General features: G+C 38.2%; 1 protein-coding gene across 3 annotated transcripts in view; it reads left to right on the top strand.

The window, feature by feature from the left end:
• The window catches only part of LOC109084559, a 28,202-nt gene extending 5,353 nt beyond the window's left edge, over positions 1-22,849 (top strand). For all 3 annotated transcript variants that reach the window (XM_042715972.1, XM_042715968.1, XM_042715965.1), the window contains 8 exons: positions 1,145-1,261; positions 1,718-1,844; positions 4,058-4,136; positions 4,265-4,338; positions 5,629-5,743; positions 5,824-5,870; positions 17,600-18,187; positions 19,173-22,849. In XM_042715972.1, coding sequence (XP_042571906.1) covers positions 1,145-1,261; positions 1,718-1,844; positions 4,058-4,136; positions 4,265-4,338; positions 5,629-5,743; positions 5,824-5,870; positions 17,600-18,187; positions 19,173-20,353 — 2,328 coding nt within the window. In that variant the 3' untranslated portion in view covers positions 20,354-22,849. The remainder of the gene's footprint in view (positions 1-1,144; positions 1,262-1,717; positions 1,845-4,057; positions 4,137-4,264; positions 4,339-5,628; positions 5,744-5,823; positions 5,871-17,599; positions 18,188-19,172) is intronic.
• Positions 22,850-23,156: the final 307 nt, after the last annotated feature.

Below are 23,156 nucleotides of genomic sequence, written 5' to 3'. Positions count from 1 at the left end.
GAGAAAAAATGGAGAACACAGCATCCAGAACATTACATAAAGAAGTATATTGTATTGAGTAAACAATTTTGCAATTCTGTAAAAAAGTATAGTACAATAATTTCAACTGAGTAAGGTGAATACATTGTATAAACCTACTGTATGTACTGCAAGAATAGTATTGTGCTGAATATTGAATAGTAGCCTACTGAATGTTTGTATATATTCAGCACTTGGATACTGGAAAAATACTGCAGTCAACTGCAAAGCAGAAAAAGGTCAAATAAAACTCTAAATGAATAACATGCTACAATACACTCAAATACTGTAAGTTGTGCAACTGTAAAATCAGGGTGAATGAGAGATTAATTCTGTCTCAGCATCATGTCTTTGTGCTTGAGTCCGGCCTGAGGACTTTGTCCACATCACAAGTAATGTTGTCTTTTAATATTCTAGACAGAGAAAAACCCCTCTGGTCTGACAGATCCAGCCTTGATAACACTCTCTAAACCTTACTCTTTCTCTCCTCATCCTCCACTTCTTACATGCACTCTTCCTCCTCTCCTTCTGAGATTATGTTAATATCATCATTCAGTCACCTGTGTCACTTGTGCTCTGTGAGCTGACTCATATTTTGTACAGCTGGTTTGATCACATCATTAGAAACAAGTGTGAACAATTCTGAATCGTTGTGTGTAAACGATGACAACTGTGCTTTAGTTGTGTTTAACTTCCTCCTCTTTAGCATATCACATCACAAAACAAACACATCACAATAAGATAATAATTTAAATAAAATATAATTAGTATAGAGTTTTGCAAAAAGAGTTCATGAGATTTGCAAATAGAGCCGAACCGCCTGAACGTGTTTAAGGTTTAGCAGAAAGAGTGCTTTATTCCACAAATTGTTTTAAGCTAGTGAGAATTTGGTTCAGAGATTGGGGTTTAGTGTTTTAGCAATTCAGAAAAACTGTAGTCGATGTGTGTGAGCTTCAGTCAGTCAGAGAACCAGACAAATAGACATCTGACACTCAGACCGAAGAGTCACAGTTTGTGGTTGTGGGTTTTTATTTTTCTCTTTGCAGTCTCACAGGATATTGTGTGTGTGAGAGAGTGTGTGTGTGTTTTAACATCAGACTGTCTCTCTGATTCTCTCTTTGTCAAGACAAACCCTTCCAGTTGTGAAACCTCAGTTGCACACAAACCCCAAACCTTATCCTCAGTTCCCAGCATGCACCAGGCTGCAGCTCCTGTTCATGGTTTCCCGCTCATCAAGAGGAAGGTGAGACACAAACTTTTTGTGCGGCTGGAGTGAACAATACTTCATATGAGTGGTGATATTAATAGGAGAGATTCATTTATAGTACAAGACAGTCTTAGAGAAATAAGAAAAATAGTTTTATTATTATTTTGGTAAAATTCATAATTTCTTTCAGGTTTCAGTTAACATGCATCTGTTTCTCTGTATAATCATATTTAAAAACATGTTGTGATTTCAATGTTAGATATGAAAAGAGCTTTACGATGGACTGTTTGCAGCAACTGCTGCAGTTTAACTCAGTTTTTAGATGTAAACTAACCTGAAATGTGTCCAAACCTTAAATGATTTTGATATTAACACACATTAATAAAACACAGGATCACGAACACAACATTACCTTCTGCTCCATGAGGTTAGGGATTGAATCTGATCAGATGTGAGTCTCTGTACTGATTGATTAAATGAACGTGTGTTCAGGTGAACACACACACACGCGTGTCAGAGAAGCAGGTGTGTGAGGAGCAGAAGACGCTGGAGGAGTGTCTGCTGGAGCTGGAGAGGAGAGGAGTGCAGCTGGAGAGAGAGATGAGAAGATGTATCACCGGTGAGAAACAACAGACACGCTAATGCTTACAGACAAACATACAGTAACAGCTACTATAGAGGAGACAAGTGCAGGTGGAGAAAGAGAGAGAGATGAGGAGATGCACCGATGGTTAGAAATACCAGAACAACAACAGACATGCTAATGCTAACAGACATGCTAGCAGACAAACATACAGTAACAGCTACTGTAGAGTAGAGGAGTGCAGATGGAGAGAGATGAGGAAATGTATCAGCGGTGAGAAACAACAGACACGCTAATGCTAACAGACAAACATACAGCTACTGTAGAGGAGAGGAGTGCAGCTGGAGAGAGAGGAGGAGATGCACCGATAGTAAGAAATACCAGAACCAGTGTTGCCAGATTGGATGGAGTTTTTCCAGCTCAAAACTCACAAAAGCCTGCACACTCCAACAAAATATCGCCCAAAACATTAACTGTCAAAATAATGTGATAGAATATGTCTATCAGTGTTGATAAGAGCCGTTTTTAACTCCTTAAAACAAAAGAATGACAACAAAATAATATAAATAACATTAGATACATTTACCATAGATCAAATCAGGGCAAATACATCAAAGAAATTTATCAAATACGATTAAAATATGAAAGCAGACACTGTCAAATTGGCAATCAAGAAATTAACCGATACCCTCCAAATAAACACATGCATCCTTTTCAATGTCAACAGTCAGAATTTAAATGCAAAAAAATTGCCAAATATAAGTGATTGGAAAAAACAACGTAATTAGTTTTTTTTACACTCGTTTATGCACACACCATGACAGTAAAAACTGTGTCATTCATTGATGCATACTGTATGATAATCCAACAAAAATTTGTTTTGCTCTATAATTTCAACCACAGCTAGAGGAAGTCTTTCGTGAAGTTCTTATTGTAGAAAACTACAGAACTTTGCACAGTCAAAACGAACAAATCCAGCAGCTTTCAATCTGGAACTTTTAAAGGATAAAAGACAGGATCTGATTTCGGAGTTGTAGTGATATTAGAGCTTCCGTGTCATCTCTCCTTCAACAGGTGTATTTCACGTTTTGAGAGTTAAAACACTCTCTCACTCTTTACCATGTAACTTAGGCAATATTTAGGCATTATGATCACATACAGTTATACATTCAAAATCAGATCTGTTATCCCTCTAAAAACCCATCACACATGAATCATCACGTCTGTCTGCTGATCCCTAGTGATTGGCTAAAAATGCGGTCGCGATGTCAACATCAGCACCAGTCCTCTTTGCAGTGTGCGTGTGTGTTTAGTAACATCGTGATGACTGATTGGATGCAGTATATGCACACTTGGACCAAACTGACCCCAAACCAGCCCAAATTCCCCGCCCAATCTGGCAACATTGACCAGAACAACAACAGACAGGCTAATGCCAACAGACAAACAAACAATAACAGTTACTGTATATAATATATAAAAAGTCATATATATATATATATATATGATGGAGGAATATGCAGAAGCACTAGTCAAAAGATTTGCAAGTTACAAGATTTACAAGTGACAGTTATTTTGTTACATGATGAAGTATGCTGATTCAGAAATACTACAGTTGACATGAAAATGTTTTAAGTTAAAATGTCAAGAGAGAGAGAGTTTTAATTTATTATTTATTTTATTTTATGGAATATGTGAAAAGAATCTGTTTTAATATTTGAGTAGCAGGGTTAAAAAGTATTTTTTTTTTTTTTTTAAAGTTTGAGTCATAAGAGACTGGCTTAATTTTGTTTTTTGTGAGATGCACTTCCCAATCAAGTTAATTCATGAGTTGACTAAAGCAGTTATTCTGTTTTTTGAGGGGGTGGGGGACTAGTAAAGTAACTAGTAACGTAACTAGTAATGTAACTTATTACTTTTGAAATAAAGTAATCAAAACAGTAACTGGATTACTTTTAAAAGGAGTAATCAGTAATCAGTAATCTAATTACTTTTCCAGAGTACCTTGTCCAACACTGCTTACAAAATGAATTCATTCAAATATAAAAATGGCATACAAACTTTTTTTTTTTTTTTTTCATTTGCCAGACGAGTTAAAAGTCACTGGAAACTTGACGACCAGTGAACATCAACATCAACATGAAACAGAAAAACAATGAACAGTTCAGTAGAGGATTTGAAAAGTGCTTTATTAGTGTTTTATTTCAGAGGCGTAGTTTGTGAAGTTATGATGTGTGTATGTGTTTCAGAGAAACTTCTAGTCGACTGGTTCCTTCTGATTCATGAGAAGAGCATGTTGGTGCGCAGAGACACAGAGCTGGGGTATATGTGAGTAACACACACATACACACACACACACACACACACACAGATACATGCTGAGCAGAATAATGTGTGCATGTGTATGTGTGTGTGTGTGTGTGTGTGTGTGTGTGTGTGTGTGTGTGTGTTTTCAGGGTGAAGCAGCAGCGTCTGGAGGATCAACAGGTTGATGTGGAGTTTGAGATCAGATGCCTCTTCAACAAACCAGGTGAGCAGAAACTAAATAAATCAAGTTTATACATGTGAATATGTTTGTGTTGATTAATATTGTTTAGTGTGATTTCTGCTTTAATCTGGTATGAACTGATCTGAGGATGATGTTGTCAGAAGTTTGTAGTAAGGGTTGCACAGACTAATCGACTAGTCGACTTCAATGGTCTGCCATGACGCTTTAAGCTTGATGTCGACTAGTCGCTGGTCCTATAGAGGGCACAACAGGATAAAAAAATCTTTGAAGGACTTCCACATTTATGATCTGTTTCCAAACAGTTAAAATGACAAATAATTTAAAAAATGAACTGGAGAATGCATGTTTTAAACCGCTTATTGTACAGGTAAATTAATCGCTGTTCTAATCTAACATGCTGCTGAACTGTAACACACACACATAGGCTACAGACAGTAGCTCATACATCACGCACTGATCTCGCACATACAGAATCATTAAGTGCAGAAGGTGAGTGTGATTTCACCAAGTACAACATGTTCCTGGATTAACATCCTTGTTGATCCTGGAACAACATTCCAATCAGCCAATCAGAACTGAGGGATAACTTTTCAGGAAATATCTGTTTCAGGCTTATGATCGGGGTTAGGTGGTTCTACACCCTTGTTAACCAGCTATCATTTCACATCGATTTTAGGAATAAATTATGGGTAGGGTTAGTTTTTGGGGTAGGGATTGGGTTAAGTCTATATTTTTGGACAGTAATGTTGATCCAGGATCATCTGAAGATGTTGATCCAGGAACATGTCTTACTTGGCAAAATCACGGCGACCAAGTGCGGAAATGTACTGTCAACACGGTTTTGTGATTTCTCAATAAAATAGCTTAGAAACTGAAAAGTTCAAGCATATATTTCTTAACTAAATCCCACAGCTGCACTAGTAGAGAGACGCTGCCATGTAGAATTAATTCACACATGCAATCGCTTTTACTAATGCGTTCATATGAATGTAACCTTTACTGTGCTACTTTATCTGTATCTGATTTAGAACAAGCAGAAATCTGTGAGAAATCGAACCAAAGGAAAAAGAACTGATAAAAATTAGCTGTTATTGGGGCAATAGCCATGTGGGCAGCACTGTTTCATATGCCATAGCTATGCACAAGGGGTTTGAGTCTCAACTCCAGACTTATTTGTTCATTAATGACATCATCAGCGACTAGTTGACTTCGACTCGACTTTCATCACATAAAAGTCGACTTAAAAAAATCAGAAGTCATTCAACCCCTAGTTTGTAGTTAATTGTGAATGTGTGTGTGTGTGATTCTCAGAGCAGGACTGGAGCTCCGACGACAGACAACAGGAACAGCAGCTGATGTCACGCCTGCTGTCAATCATCCAGCAGAGGAATGACATCATCAGCAGCCTGGATCAGGACAGAAAGAGGTCAGAGGTCACCTGATCAGCAGGCTGAGGTCCCATGATAATCATGTGTTATTGATGTATGTGTTTTTGTTCTTCTATAGGGAGGAGGAGGAGGATGAGATGCTGATGGCTGTGATCCAGAGGATGGGTGAGAAACCAGGAAAGTTTCTTCTTTTAAAACTAGGATATTTGTGCGAGATGATTTGGAAAATGTTCCATTAATGTTTCCTCAACACATAGGTTCTGTGAACGTCTCTGCTACTCAAGCCAGTTTATATTTATTTGAAAATTTACATTTCAAGTGTAGTGTTTTTATGGCTAACTGGGAAAACAGCTGTAACATAACAGTTCATCATCTGACACTAAAACTATCCAAATTTCTTTTGGGGTGTTTCTACATGATTATATTTCTGCATGATTATTAGCCCAGTAAATGACATTATTATTATTATTATTATTATTATTATTATTATTATTATTATTATTATTATTATTTTTATTATTTAATTGTGCTAAATAAATGTTAAAATGGCAGACTTCACATTTAACAGCTTCTACTAAAAATTACATACATGACGTGAATTTTCAGTACAGTGCTTCTTTATTTCAGTTTGAATGCGGTTTTCGATCTGCTCGAGACAGTCGGGTGTTTCAGTGCATTTTTACACATCCTGGTTCAAGCCTGTCAGCGCTTGTTTTTATCGTGGCCTTTATTCTCCTCAGCAAGATTTAATCATCATTTAAACAGGATGTTGTCGCTGCAGATTTAACAGCTGCTTCACAACAAAATGTTTCTCAAGGTAAAAAAATACAGCAGATTTTGAATTAGAATATACAGACACTGTTTTGCATGCAACTACAGATGTATATCAAAATTGTCATTGGATGGTAGAAATCAAAAGCTCAATACTTGGTAGGGGCTCCTTTTGCTTTAATTACTGTCTCAATCCGGCGTGGCATGGAGGTAATCAGTTTGTGGCACTGCTGAGGTGGTATGGAAGCCCAGGTTTCTTTGACAGTGGCCTTCAGCTCATCTGCATTTTTTGGTCTCTTGTTTCTCATTTTCCTCTTGACAATACCCCATAGGTCTGGTGAGTTTGCTGGCCAGTCAAGCACACCAACACCATGGTCATTTAACCATCTTTTGGTGCTTTTGGAAGTGTGGGCAGGTGCCAGATCCTGCTGGAAAATGAAATCAGCATCTTCAAAAAGCTGGTCAGCAGAGGGAAGCATGAAGTGCTCCAAAATTTCTTGGTAAACAGGTGCGGTGACTTTGGTTTTAAAAAAAAAACCACAATGGACCAACACCAGCAGATGACGTCGCACCCCAAATCATCACAGACTGTGGAAACTTAACACTGGACTTGCGACTTGGTCTATGAGCTTCTACACTCTTACTCCAGACTCTAGGACCTTGGTTTCCAAATGAAATACAAAACTTGCTCTCATCTGAAAAGAGGACCAAGTTAAGACGCCACAGGAGTGGCTTAACAAGAGGAATATGACAACTGTAGCCAAATTCCTTGAAACGTTTGTGTGTGGTGGCTCTTGATGTCTTGACCCCAGCCTCAGTCCATTCCTTGTGAAGTTCACTCAAATTCTTGAGTCGATTTTGCTTGACAATCCTCACAAGGCTGCGGTTCTCTCGGTTGGTTATGCATTTTTTTCTTCCTCACTTTTTCCTTCCACTCTACTTTCTGTTAACATGCTTGGATACAGCACTCTGTAAACAGCCAGCTTCTATGGCAATGAATGTTTGTGGCTTACCCTCCTTGTGAAGGGTGTCAATGATTGTCTTCTGGACAACTGTCAGATCAGCAGTCTTCCCCATGATTGTGTAGCCTAGTGAACCAAACTGAGAGACCATTTTGAAGGCTAAGGAAAACTTTGAAGGTGTTTTGAGTTGATTAGCTGACTGGCATGTCACCATATTCTAATTTGTTGAAATTGGTGGGTTTTTGTTAAATGTGAGCCAAAATCATCACAATTAAAAGAACCAAAGACTTAAACTACTTCAATCTGTATGCACTGAATTTATTTAATACAAGAGTTTTACAATTTGAGTTGAATTACTGAAATAAATTAACTTTTCCACGACATTCTATTTATTCTAATTTATTACAAAATTGTGAGTAAAAAAGGAATGGAATAATTTACAAATCTCATAAACTTATATTTTATTCACAATAGAATATAGATAATATATCAAATGTTGAAAATGAGACATTCTGAAATGTCATGCCAAATATTGGCTCATTTTGGATTTCATGAGAGCTACAGATTCCAAAAAAGTTGGGACAGGTAGCAAAAGAGGCCGGAAAAGTTAAATGTACATATAAGGAACAGCTGGAGGACTGTTTTGCAACTTATTAGGTCAACTGGCAACATGTTTGGGTATAAAAAGAGCCTCTCATAGTGGCAGTGTCTCTCAGAAGTCAAGATGGGCAGAGAATCACCAATTCCCCCAATGCTGCGGCGAAAAATAGTGGAGCAACATCAGAAAGGAGTTTCTCAGAGAAAAATTGCAAAGAGTTTAAAGTTATCATCATCTACAGTGCATGATATCATCCAAAGATTCAGAGAATCTGGAACAATCTCTGTGCATAAGGGTCAAGGCCGGAAAACCATACTGGATGCCCGTGATCTTCGGGCCCTTAGACGTCACTGTATCACATACAGGAATGCTACTGTAATGAAAATCACAACATGGGCTCAGGAATACTTCCAGAAAACATTGTCGGTGAACACAATCCACCGTGGCATTCACCTTTGCCGGCTAAAACTCTATAGGTCAAAAAAGAAGCTGTATCTAAACATGATCCAGAAGCGCAGCCATTTTCTCTGGGCCAAGGCTCATTTAAAATGGACTGTGGCAAAGTGGAGAACTGTTTTTATGGTCAGACGAATCAAAATTTGAAGTTCTTTTTGGAAAACTGGGACGCCATGTCATCCGGACTAAAGAGGACATGGACAACCCAAGTTGTTATCAGCGTGTAGTTCAGAAGCCTGCATCTCTGATGGTATGGGGTTTACATAAGTGCGTGTGGCATGGGCAGCTTACACATCTGGAAAGGCACCATCAATGCTGAAAGGTATATCCAAGTCTCTAGAACAACATATGCTCCCATCCAGACGTCGTCTCTTTCAGGGAAGACCTTGCATTTTCCAACATGACAATGCCAGACCACAAACTGCATCAATTACAACATCATGGCTGCGTAGAAGAAGGATCTGGGTGCTGAAATGGCCAGCCTGCAGTCCAGATCTTTCACCCATAGAAAACATTTGGTGCATCATAAAGAGGAAGATGGGACAAAGAAGACCTAAGACAGTTGAGCAACTAGAAGCCTGTATTAGACAAGAATGGGACAACATTCCTATTCCTACCTATTCCTAAACTTGAGCAACTTGTCTCCTCAGTCCCCAGACGTTTGCAGACTGTTATAAAAAGAAGAGGGGATGCCACACAGTGGTAAACATGGTCTTTGTCCCAACTTTTTTGAGATGTGTTGATGCCATGAAATTTAAAATCAACTTATTTTTCCCTTATAAATTATAAATTTTCTCAGTTTAAACATTTGATATGTCATCTATGTTGTATTCTGAATAAAATATTGAAATTTAAAACTTCCACATCATTGCATTCTGTTTTTATTCACAATTTGTACAGTGTCCCAACCTTTTTGGAATTGGGTTTGTGTATATATATATATATATATATATATATATATATATATATATATATATATATATATATATATATATATATATACACACACTCACCTAAAGGATTATTAGGAACACCTGTTCAATTTCTCATTAATGCAATTATCTAATCAACCAATCACATGGCAGTTGCTTCAATGCATTTAGGGGTGTGGTCCTGGTCAATACAATCTCCTGAACTCCAAACTGAATGGTCAGAATGGGAAAGAAAGGTGATTTAAGCAATTTTGAGCGTAGCATGGTTGTTGTTGCCAGACGGGCCGGTCTGAGTATTTCACAATCTGCTCATTTACTGGGATTTTCACGCACAACCATTTGTAGGGTTTACAAAGAATGGTGTGAAAAGGGAAAAACATCCAGTATGCGGCAGTCCTGTGGGCGAAAATGCCTGGTTGATGCTAGAGGTCAGAGGAGAATGGGCCGTCTGATTCAAGCTGATAGAAGAGCAAACTTTGGCTGAAATAACCACTCGTTACAACCGAGGTATGCAGCAAAGTATTTGTGAAGCCACAACACGCACAACCTTGAGGCGGATGGGCTACAACAGCAGAAGACCCCACCAGGTACCACTCATCTCCACTACAAATAGGAAAAAGAGGCTACAATTTGCACGAGCTCACCAAAATTGGACAGTTGAAGACTGGAAAAATGTTGCCTGGTCTGATGAGTCTCGAATTCTGTTGAGACATTCAGATTGTAGAGTCAGAATTTGGTGTAAACAGAATGAGAACATGGATCCATCATGCCTTGTTACCACTGTGCAGGCTGGTGGTGGTGTAATGGTGTGGGGGATGTTTTCTTGGCACACTTTAGGCCCCTTAGTGCCAATTGGGCATCGTTTAAATGCCGCGGCCTACCTGAGCATTGTTTTTCTGACCATGTCCATCCCTTTATGACCACCATGTACCCATCCTCTGATGGCTACTTCCAGCAGGATAATGCACCATGTCACAAAGCTCGAATCATTTCAAATTGGTTTCTTGAACATGACAATGAGTTCACTGTACTAAAATGGCCCCCACAGACACCAGATCTCAACCCAATAGAGCATCTTTGGGATGTGGTGGAACGGGAGCTTTGTGCCATGGATGTGCATCCTACAAATCTCCATTAACTGCAAGATGCTATCCTATCAATATGGGCCAACATTTCTAAAGAATGCTTTCAGCACTTTTGTGTAATCAATGCCACGTAGAATTAAGGCAGTTCTGAAGGCGAAAGGGGGTCAAACACAGTATTAGTATGGTGTTCCTAATAATCCTTTAGGTGAATGTATATACAGGTCTTTCTCAAAAAATTAGCATATTGTGAAAAAGTTCATTATTTTCCATAATGTAATGATAAAAATTAAACTTTCATATATTTTAGATTCATTGCACACCAACTGAAATATTTCAGGTCTTTTATTGTTTTAATACTGATGATTTTGGCATACAGCTCATGAAAACCCAAAATTCCTATCTCAAAAAATTAGCATATTTCATCCGACCAATAAAAGAAAAGTGCTTTTAATACAAAAAAGTCAACCTTCAAATAATTATGTTCAGTTATGCACTCAATACTTGGTCGGGAATCCTTTTGCAGAAATGACTGCTTCAATGCGGCGTGGCATGGAGGCAATCAGCCTGTGGCACTGCTGAGGTGTTATGGAGGCCCAGGATGCTTCGATAGCGGCCTTAAGCTCATCCAGAGTGTTGGGTCTTGCGTCTCTCTCACTTTCTCTTCACAATATCCCACAGATTCTCTATGGGGTTCAGGTCAGGAGAGTTGGCAGGCCAATTGAGCACAGTAATACCATGGTCAGTAAACCATTTACCAGTGGTTTTGGCACTGTGAGCAGGTGCCAGGTCGTGCTGAAAAACGAAATCTTCATCTCCATAAAGCTTTTCAGCAGATGGAAGCATGAAGTGCTCCAAAATCTCCTGATAGCTAGCTGCATTGACCCTGCCCTTGATAAAACACAGTGGACCAACACCAGCAGCTGACATGGCACCCCCAGACCATCACTGACTGTGGGTACTTGACACTGGACTTCAGGCATTTTGGCATTTCCTTCTCCCCAGTCTTCCTCCAGACTCTGGCACTTTGATTTCCGAATGACATGCAAAATTTGCTTTCATCCGGAAAAAGTACTTTGGACCACTGAGCAACAGTCCAGTGCTGCTTCTCTGTAGCCCAGGTCAGGCGCTTCTGCCGCTGTTTCTGGTTCAAAAGCACACGCCTGTGCACGGTGGCTCTGGATGTTTCTACTCCAGACTCAGTCCACTGCTTCCGCAGGTCCCCCAAGGTCTGGAATCGGTCTTTCTCCATAATCTTCCTCAGGGTCCGGTCACCTCTTCTCGTTGTGCAGCATTTTTTGCCACGTTTTTTTCCTTCCCACAGACTTCCCACTGAGGTGCCCTGATACAGCACTCTGGGAACAGCCTATTCGTTCAGAAATTTCTTTCTGTGTCTTACCCTCTCGCTTGAGGGTGTCAATGATGGCCTTCTGGGTTAACCTCTTACCCATGATTGCGGTTTTGAGTAATGAACCAGGCTGGGAGTTTTTAAAAGCCTCAGGAATCTTTTGCAGGTGTTTAGAGTTAATTAGTTGATTCAGATGATTAGGTTAATAGCTCGTTTAGAGAACCTTTTCATGATATGCTAATTTTTTGAGATAGGAATTTTGGGTTTTCATGAGCTGTATGCCAAAATCATCAGTATTAAAACAATAAAAGACCTGAAATATTTCAGCTGGTGTGCAATGAATCTAAAATATATGAAAGTTTAATTTTTATCATTACATTATGGAAAATAATGAACTTTTTCACAATATGCTAATTTTTTGATAAGTACCACCATAAAAATATATATAAATATATATATATATACACACAGCTGCCTCCTCATTTTAAAAACACCATTGCACGCCACTGATACATTTATACATACACACACACGCACAAAGAAAAAACAAGTAGAATAGAAAAAATAGATTAGAAAGTGATAGAGTTAGAGGGTCGAATAAAGATGGAACAGATGTGTTTTTAGTTGTTTCTTGAAGATGGCTAAGGACTCAGCTGCTGATTGAGTTGGGCAGGTCATTCCACCGGGAGGGAACAGTTAATGAAAAAGTCAGGGAAAGTGATTTTGTGCCACTTTGGGATGACACAATAATGCGTCATTCACCTGCAGAATGCAAGTTTCCAGAGGGCACATAAGTCTGAAGTAATGAATTTAGGTAAAGGGGTGCAGAGCCAATGGTGGTTTTGTAGGCAAACATTAATGCTTTGAATTTTATGCGAGCAGCTACTGGTAGCCAGTGCAAATTGATAAACAGAGGTGTGACGTGCATTCTTTTCGGCTTCATTAAAGATTAATCTTGCAGCGGCATTTTGCATTAATTGTAGAGGTTTGATAGAAGTGGCTAAAAGACCTGCAAAGAGAGCATTGCAATAGTCCAGCCTGGATCGAACAAGAGCTTGAACAAGGAGTTGTGTTGCATGTTCTGAAAGAAAGGCCCTGATCTTCCTTTTGTTGTATTAAGCAAATCTGCAGGACCGGGCAGTTTTTGCAATGTGGTCTGAGAAATTCAGCTTATCATTAATCTCAACTACAAGGTTTCCAGCTGTTTTTAAAGGAGTTATGGTTGATGAGCCTAAATGGATGGTGAAATTTTGATAAAGTGATGGGTTTGTTGAAACCACAAGCAGTTCTGTCTTAGCCAGGTTGAGTTGAAGGTGATGGTCCATCATCCAACAAGAAATGTCTGTTAGAAATGCTGAGATGCGAGAAGCTATCATCGGATTATCAGGATGGAATAAGAGGTAGAGTGTCATCAGCATAGCAGTGATACAAAAAGCCATGTTTCTGAATGAGAGAACATAGTGATGCCATGTAGACAGAGAAGAGAAGTGGTCCAAGAACTGAGCCCTGAGGCCCCCCAGTAGCTAGATGTCATGACTTTGACATCTCACCTCTCCAGGATACCTTGAGGGACCTATCTGAGAGGTAAGACTCAAACCACTGGCGTGCAGTTCCTGAGATGCTATTTTCCAAAAGGGTCGAAGAGAGGATCTGGTGGTTCACCATATCAAAAGCAGAGGACAGTTCCAGCAAGATAAGTATTGAAGATTTGGAAGCCACTCTTGCCAGTCTTAGGGCTTCAACAACTGAGAGCAAGGCAGTCTCGGTTGAATGTCCACTTCTGAAGTCAGATTGGTCGCTCTTCAGGAGGATGTTCTGTGTGAGAAAGGCAGAGACTTGGTTGAACACAACTCATTCAAGGGTTTTTGAAGGAAAAGCAGTCTGTAGTTTTCTAAAAGAGTTGGGTTAAGAGTGGGTTTCTTAAGAAGTGGGGTAATACAAGCCTGTTTAAATGTTGAGGGGAAAACACCAGTGTAAAGGGATGTGTTAACAAAGTGAGTGACTGCATGTACAATGGCAGGAGAAATGGCTCGAAGGAGATGAGATGGAATAGGATCAAGCGGACAAGTAGTAGGATGATTGGAAAGGATGAGTTTAGAGACTTCTGCCTCAGACAGTGAAGAGAAGGATGAAAACTAGTAAATGTTTGCTGGTAAGATGTGTTTGACAGTTTGTAGTGTGACAAATTGTGAAATTTGTTTTAAAGAACATGCAAGAGTTAGGCAAATTGTTAATTTTGTTGTGATAGTATGTCATTTTAGCAGTGAAGACATTAGCAGAGAATGAAGAGAGGAGTAATCAATATACATTAAGGTCAGTAGGATTTTTTTGTGATTTGCACCATACTCTTCCTGCAGCTCTGAGCTTAGAACAATGCTCTCTGAGAACATCAGATAGCCAATGGGTAGAATAGGTGGTACGAGCTGGCCTGGAAGACAAGGGGCAGACAGTGTCTAAACAAGATGCTAGACTGGAGCAGAAAATATCAATAGCAGAGTTAGCATCAAGAGATGCTAACTGTTCAGGGGAAGGAAGCGAAGATGAAACCATAGCACATAGCCATGAGGGTGAGAGTGAGCGTAGGTTACATCGAAAAGTGATATGTGGAGGGGTATGTGTTGGGTCAGGAACCATGTTGAGGTTAAGAGTGAGGAGGAAGTGATCTAAGGTGTGCAGTGGAGTAACCAGCACATGATCAGTGGAGCAGTGTTGTGTGTAAATAAGGTCCAGTTGGTTGCATGATTTGTAAGTAGCCGTAGTTATTACTCTCTTGAGATCAAAAGAGGCAAGCAGAGTGTGGAAGTCTGCAGCCTAAGGTTTATCTAGGTGGATGTTGAAGTCCCCAAGCAAAACTTTATACTAAGCTTTTTATATTCATCTAACAAAACTCAAACTGAATTCAGCTGAAAACACTTTCCTGTTTATCACAACAAATGGCCAAGCAAGCGCAGACACTGACAAGGTACGCGATACAGTACGAGACCAAACACGATTTCAGCACGTCTCCACACAGTAAACAAAACAAGCGTTTCCTAACAATGAAAACTGTGCTAAACACTGAAACAAGAAATAAACACACTTACGAGCTGCTTTTAACTTCTGCTGATTGACTGCTTCTCTCAAAGAGTATAATTACACTGTTTTGCTGTCGCTTGAACATACTTTCCTGTTTATCACAACAAATGGCCAAGCAAGTGCACGACATTGAAAAGGTATGTGATACAGTACGAGACCAAACTAAATGTGCTTATATGGCAATGATCTAGAGATATGCTACCAAACGGTGTTCATCCGCTTCCTTATCTACATAAGAAGAATTTAAGAACAACTTCAGGCTCATATAATCTTGAGAATCTGGCAAAGTTTACACTCAGACCAACAATTCTATACAATCAATAGTAAAAAGAAAAAGAAAACACACACATTCTCTCTCTGATCATTCTGATCATGTGATTTCACCAACCACAGTGTGTTTACATGTCTATATAAAGACCAGCAGAAAGCTGTCATTTGTTATTTAAACTTCAGAAGAAGGACAGATTGACATACAAAGAGAGACATCAGCTCTCAGGTTTGACTTCATTGCTTAACCCTCTATGGCATAAATTTTTATTTTGGGTGGAAAAAAATATTCCATCCCATTTTTTGGGAGCTTGGGGATCCCTGATAATATATCCATCAAAAAATCTCTCCTCCCCCGCCACCCCTGAACCAGATATTGGTTTGTTGCCTCAGGGCAACACTGTGCTATGAGAGTACTAAAACACCAAGGTTTTTTTAAATAAGTGGAATATGGAAATAAGCAATATAAGCATTACATTTTTTTTCATTATTTTTTTTTTTCAACAAGTATCAAACACAACTGATTCCAACTAATCACAAGCATGAACAATAAACTATTTAATCAAATAAACTAATAAATAGTTAGTCCCATGCTTTGAGGGGGCCCTGTGGCGAACAGACCAAGGGGACCCTAACCACCCTCTCTAATTATGTGTACTGTTAGTGAAGAAGATTAATCAATTTTTCCAGAAAACACTACTCATTTAATCAGTTTATGAGCTGACAAAGTGACAAAATTACATTTCCCATAATTCTCTGTGACCTAATAATAATAATGCACATTCTTTGAGTTTTCTGAGCTTGTAAAAACTGCCCAGGGGGACAGTATACATATATATATATATATATATATATAGAGAGAGAGAGAGAGAGAGAGAGAGAGAGAGAGAGAGATATTTAAAAGTTAAAAAGTGATATTTATCTTACCAATTGGTGGCACTGTGTCCCATGTGACTTTGCTTCCTGAAAGGATTGCCCCACACCCTTTAAAAAAAGGCCACACCCAGTTTAAACCCTAATTTTATTGAACAGACATGTCAGGCGATAAAATTGTAAGATAAATAAAAAATAAAATTGTATTAAAAATTTTAAAGGGGTGATGAGAGATAGAAAAAGGTAGTTTGTTGCCTGAGGACAACACGAGGGTTAATAATCAGTTTGTTTTTAATTCCTCTCATTTTTAAATGAATCAGAATGACTTAATTTGCCATGGTATATAAGATGAAATTAGCTTCAAATATAGCAAATGCGTGCTAATATTCACCAACTATCTACATTCTGTAACTAAGTGCTTTTTCAACTAGCATCAGCAAAACTCAGAAATAAATGAATGTACCTTAATACTATATGTACAAATAGTGTTTGTAAAAACAAATGTTCACTTTTATGTTAATGCATCATGATTTTTGCATGCGTCACATTTCTGAAACATTTCATAAGTTGTTGATTAAACTAATATAGAAAAGGTTTATTTGCCTGTTGATAAGTGATGCTTTTTTAAACTTTGACAAAAATGAACATTTATTTCAAGGTGCTGCCAAAATGTAAAATTGGGTCCCACTTTATATTGTGTCCTTAATACCGGTGTACTTACATAGTTACTAGATGTGTACATAGTATGTAACCACAGTGTAAGTACATTGGTACATAGTATCTACAGCTCTAATGTTTGGGTAACTACACATATGTAACAAGCCACTGAATGGTATGTGTAAGTGCAAATGTGTAACAGGACTAACAGCACTTTTTTGTAAAGAAAGTGTTACAGTTTATATTTGATTTATCATGTAATTGCTCTGATATTACACAGCAGCAGCCAGTAAGTTAGGTTTTACAAATAAATTATGGTTGGTGTCCAGAATGTTACACTTTATATCAAGTGAACAGTTCCTGAGGAGTTACCATGTAAGTACACTGGTATTACGGTGGTGCACCAACTCCAAATCAAGATCCAACTCCTACCACTTTACATATCCCTAAACCTACCCATCTCCACCCCCTGGATCCCACTTCCACCCCTGGATCAAATGGTTCCAATTACTCTTATACATATTGTTGTTACAAAATGTATTAATATATGACCTGTTACACATTTATACTTACACAAACCATCCTGAGGGTTGTTACTTGTGTGTAGTTACAGAACTATAACAGCTGTAGATACTATATATCTATGTATACTTACACTGTGGTTACATATTACGTACACATCTAGTTACTTTGTAAGTATACAGGTATTAGGGACACTTAATATAAAGTGGGACCATTAATGGTAATAGAACTGTAAAGGTAAAGATGAAAAAGGCATCCAATGAAAAACAAAAAGAGAGGAGATTAGAGAGAATATTATACATCTTTTCCAATCATATATGCTGTCTCACAGTATTTACTACTTAATTTTAGGTCACACATCAGTAATGGAACCAAATGCACATTTAAACCTGATTTTACTGGGGACATCACGAGCTGGAAAGAGTGCATCAGGAAACACAATACTGGGACGAAATGCTTTTGTGACAAATGAAAGTCCCCTTTCAGGCACACAAGATGTTGCTGTTGTATCCGGGACCGTCTTTGGGATTCCAGTCACTGTTTATGACACACCAGGATTATATGAGAGTCAAATCAATGAGAATCAGATGCCACTCCAATATAAGAGTATTTTCCAGAGTTGTGAATCTGGTCCCTGTGTGTTTCTGCTGGTCATCAAAGCCGACAGATTCACTGCAGAAGAGAGAAGAACTCTGGAGAAGATTGAGAGATTTTTGGGACCAAACCGCTTGAATAAAACCTGGATTCTCTTCACCAGAGGAGATGAACTGGATAAAGGAAACACCACAATAAAAGAATTTGTTGTGAAAAATGAAGCATTGAAGACACTTGAGAAGTATGATCAGAGATACCATGTGTTCAACAACATGAAGAGAGAATCTAGTGACCAGGCCAGACTGCTGCTTGCAAAAATTACCCAAACATCATGTCTGGTAAATGGTGGGTTTTGTTAAAAATCTAATTTTAACGTAATATTTTATATATATATATATATATATATATATATATATATATATATATATATATATATATATATATTATTTTTTTTTTTATTTTTTTATTTTTTATTTTACTTGTTAATAGCAAAATTCCCCAACACATCTACTTATGCATTGTTGATGATCGCATTTCATATAAGAAAAGATGATATTGCAACCAAGACCAAATTATGAGAAACAGAAATTAATAATTCATTACCTCAGACTATGCAGTCTGTTACTTTACCTCACCTCCCTATCCGAGTTCGTTCTTTTGTGATATCACATTCCTGGTGCTCTGAAAGCTGTGTGGATGGGGCTGTGCGCAAGACAGCTGAAGATATTTTAAATGAAATCCAAGAAGTTTCTGTCCCTCCATTGACAGCCTAAGCAACTTTCACTTCAGAAAGGCCCAGAAAGGTAGTGAAAACATCATGAATGTAGTTCATGTTACTCCAGTGGTTTAACTGTAGTTTTCTGAAGCTCTTCTTAATGGACATTGGAGATTGAAACAGAAGTGAAGAAAATGTTGAATATAGTCAAAAGATTTTGTTTGTTTGATTTGTTTTTGGCACACCAAAAGCATTCCCGTCGCTTCAGAAAATGACAATTGAACCATGCAGTGGAGTAACATGGACTACTTCCATGGTGTTTTTACTACCTTTCTGGGCCTTTGGAGTTAATTTACTTCTAATATTCATGTTTTCAATAAAGTTGACATTTTAGATTTGATAAACTAGCAAATTCACTATTCAAACCAGGTAAACCAAATCAATACAATTAGACTTTTTATGAAAACGGGAAAAATGCTAATATCATTTTTAGCTAAGATTCAGCTGATTCTCTGAATATCTCAGTGCAAGTTTTTGTATACAACCAACTTACATCCAGTAGTGAACTCATACACATCTAAATGACTGCTTACATCTCTTGTGTGTTTAATACAGCATCAGAAGGAGGGACGCTGCCCAGACGGATCACAACAGTCACAACATTCACTGTTGATCTTGATGTTGTTAACCGTTCATCTAGAAGGATTGTTCTTCTGGGTAAAACTGGTTGTGGCAAGAGTACATCTGGAAACACAATACTGGGACAGAAAGTGTTTAAATCTGAGGTTAGCTCAAATTCAGTAACCTGTCAATGTTCAGTGAATCATGCCACTGTTTCAGGTAGATCTGTGACTGTAGTTGATACTCCTGGATTCTTTGACACACCAGATGAGGTGAACACAGATGAGCAGGTAAAGAAAGAGATAGCGAGAAGTGTTTATCTGTCCAGTCCTGGACCTCACGCTTTTCTCATTGTTCTGCGTGCAAATGACAGATTCACTGAACATGAGCAGCAGATTCCTCAGCAGTCTGAGATTATGTTTGGTCAGGAGGTGTTAAAATACTCCATCATTCTCTTCACTCATGGAGATCAGCTGAAAGGAGAGTCCATAGAGAATCTCATTAAGGGGAACAGTAAATTAAGACATCTAGTTCAAGAGTGTGGAGACAGATTTCATGTCTTCAACAATGAAGATGAGAATAACAGAGAGCAGGTGACAGATCTGCTGCAGAAGATTGACACAATGATAGAGCAGAATGGAGGAGGACACTTCAGTAATCAGATGTATGAAGATGCTCAGAGATTTAGACAAGAGGAAGAAAAGAGGAGACAGAGAGAGGAAGAATGGAGAAAAGAGGAGAATGAAAGAGTCAGAGTCCAGAATATCAGAGCAGAGTATGAAGCTCAAGGACTTGAATGGAGAAAAAAACAGGAGATTGAGAGAGTTAGAAAGGAAAAAGGCGAAATGTTACACAGGGCGCAAAGTAACCCTGAATTAGAAGAATTTTATAGGCAGTATAACCATAGGTTCAGTTTTTCAGCTTTTATATCTGGTAAGAAACAAACTGGTTTTGGTGCAGTTGTTGGTGGTGCTTTTAATAAAGCAGTTGGAGCTATTGCTCAGCCTACTGGAGCAGCTGTTGGTCGAGTTGCTGGTGCAGCTATTGGTACAGCTATTGCTGGGCCTGCTGGTGGAGTTGTTGGTGAAGCTGTTGGTGGAGCTGTTGGTGGAGTTGTTGGTGGAGCTGTTGGTGGAGCTGTTGGTACAATATTTCATATAGTTTTTAATGAGTAATGTGAAAGAAATTCTCATGACCACTGGTGTAGGAGTCCTAAAATCACATTCTGACAAAAATCCTCCACTCTTCAATTGGGAAAAGGCTCAGAGAAATAAGTAAAAACATCTTCTTTAATGAAGGAATCTTTAGCGATGTAACCCACCAATAAAATGAAATAGCCAGACTGTCCCCCCAGTATTTGATATTTGTGATGCTGCACATTACGCAGTGCTCGCTTTATAGGATGACAAAAGTTTTAAAGTTACATTTTTTGGCTCGTCTTCTGCAGTGCTCTAACATTGCTCATCAATGTCAAAATGAGTGAGATGGCCAATCAAATCAAAGAAGGCTGGCTTTTACACAAATGAATTTCAACATGACACTTAGTTTTATGGTGGAAGAGTGTGTGGTATGGTGTAAGTAGCTAAACATTTAACATTTGACTGTTTTATGATAGAAATCTTTAACGACTGACAGTAAAGCCCAAAGTATACTTTGGGTATACAGTATACAAAGTATACAGTCGAACACGTAGCCTTTTGAAGCAGGGGCAGACTTAACCAATAAGTGAGGTAAGTGGCCACTTACCCCAGAAAATCAGGGGGCCCCATCTGATACGGGCGAAACATATTTGGCAAACGCTCCAGTATTTATGTTCTGGAGAACACAAAGTGCTGAGTTCTGCAAGCTCGTGAATCCTTTCATTATAACAGCGTGTAGATACGATGTAAATAACAGATTGATTGTGCAGTGACAACAGCTTCACTGATTAACAGAACATTGTGTGATCGCAATGAACTGAAGTGAATGACATCTTTTAGTGATTATAGAGGAAGCACTCTGCACACGTTCTAGGCTGTCTCAGAATGAATATATTAACCTCAGAGAAGAAAATATTGTTTCGTGTCATGATTTTATTTGTCTTGATGTTTCAAAATGACTCGCTTGTGTGCTTTTCCTATGTGCACTAGGGTGAACTGCTGCAGGAATGTGATGACTGGAGATTTTTGCTTAAAAATAGATTATTTTTTCAATTTGTATCTTGGCAAACCCCTTAAGAACACTTGGAATACGGAACAAGTTGCATGGGATAATTTTATGACATTTGACTCCTTTTTGTAAAAATATCGAAGAAGGTTAAAATTCATTAAATGGACAAGTGCAAGCATTTTTTATGTCTTCTTTTTTGATCCGAAAAAAAAAAAAAATATGCCTTGTAAATGGCTTTAGAAGTTGTTAAGAGGAAAACAAACTATAAACTATGAGAGAGAGAGAGAGAGAGAAATAAGGGTTAGGCATAAAAGAGCAAATAGTTATTGCGTTGGGGCCCCATACCTGAAATTTGCTTAGGGCCCCCAAATCACTAAGTCCACCCCTGTTTCAAAGTATACTTCATTTAATAGTGTGCACAAATGCAGGCGGTCGACACACTCTAGAAATCTTCCTCTTAGTTCAGTGTCTGTGCTATATTTCTACAGAAGTTATGACCAATAAAAATGTCTTTGTACTCTTTTAAATTAAAATTGCAGCAATATCATAAAACTCTCACACAAGCGCTTGTCGATGCGGCCGTTTTGTTGCAGTCTTCGCTAAGTTGTTGCTGTTATTGTTCCATCTCTTTAATTTAGTTTAGAATCTCATTAGTTTAATTTTCTACTGTGAAACAATGGCTGGGGCCAGTGGTGCTACCTTGTGGAACCACTGATTAGTGCAAAACAAATTCAATGTACTACAAAGAATGCATCGTTACAAAAATCAGTTGGTGCGCATACAGTAGCATGTACTATTCTGATAACCAAATTTAAATCATGCACTGTAGGCATTCCATAGTTTACACGTAAAAAAGTATACTTTGGCCTTAATGACCAGTAATGCCAAATATTAAACTTTTATCAATGAGATTTCACTTTTTTTTTATTAAAAGTAGTCTATTTCATGTACATGATTCTATATATATGTATACCCAAAGTTCTGTCATGAAAAACTAGATGGCGCAGTCCGATAGGTCTAACTTAATCTGACATAATGACATCATTATCACATGGGACATCTGATTGGTTCTCTTCTGTATCAGCAGCCAATGAGCTCATTGCTCAACATTCAAATACTTGGCTAGTGCATGCCGTAGCAGTTGCAGCACGCTTTTGAAACCCTCCACCTTTCCCAGCTCCACCTGTATAGATCTGCTATGGGGTGATTCATGTATGCTTTATGGAGGTTATTTATATATGTTAAATCTGCAGCAGCAGTATTTCCTACATGCTCACAGCAGCATGTTGTGGATGTTTTGGCAGTAGCAAGCCTCAGTACTTGCTCTTCCACAGCAGCAGCAGCAGCAGCAGCAGCGTAGCAGATCTATTCCACCAAGACAAAATACATTAACAGTGTTGTGTACAGTACCATGCCAATCCCTTCAAGAGTTGTCATGACAGAAATATAAATTCATTAATTTGTGCTGGTAGCAGAGTGAAAACATTTATTTTATTTTATTTTTTAAGTCATTTCTAAAACATTTTTTTTTTTTTTTAAAGAGAGTTTAATGTCTATATGCTTATAAGATTTAAAACATTTGAAGCGATTTTGAAATTGTATTCCTTTTTGCTTTTTGTTGAAATTACTTTTTGTTGTTTTTAATTTCACATCTCTCATCTCATTTTTAATTTGTTAATTTCTTCTACAGCATCTGTTAGACAATTTAACCTGCATTAGTTACTTTGATTAATTAATCTAGTTTGAACGTTTTGTATGGTTTTCTCTGACTGAATTATGGATCTTGTGATGCTTTTAACCAACTTTTTGCACTGCCTGCAACAAATGAAA

Source organism: Cyprinus carpio, chromosome A3, assembly GCF_018340385.1.
Source record: "Cyprinus carpio isolate SPL01 chromosome A3, ASM1834038v1, whole genome shotgun sequence".
Lineage (NCBI taxonomy): Eukaryota > Metazoa > Chordata > Actinopteri > Cypriniformes > Cyprinidae > Cyprinus > Cyprinus carpio.
This window is presented reverse-complemented; position numbering and strand designations above follow the sequence as displayed.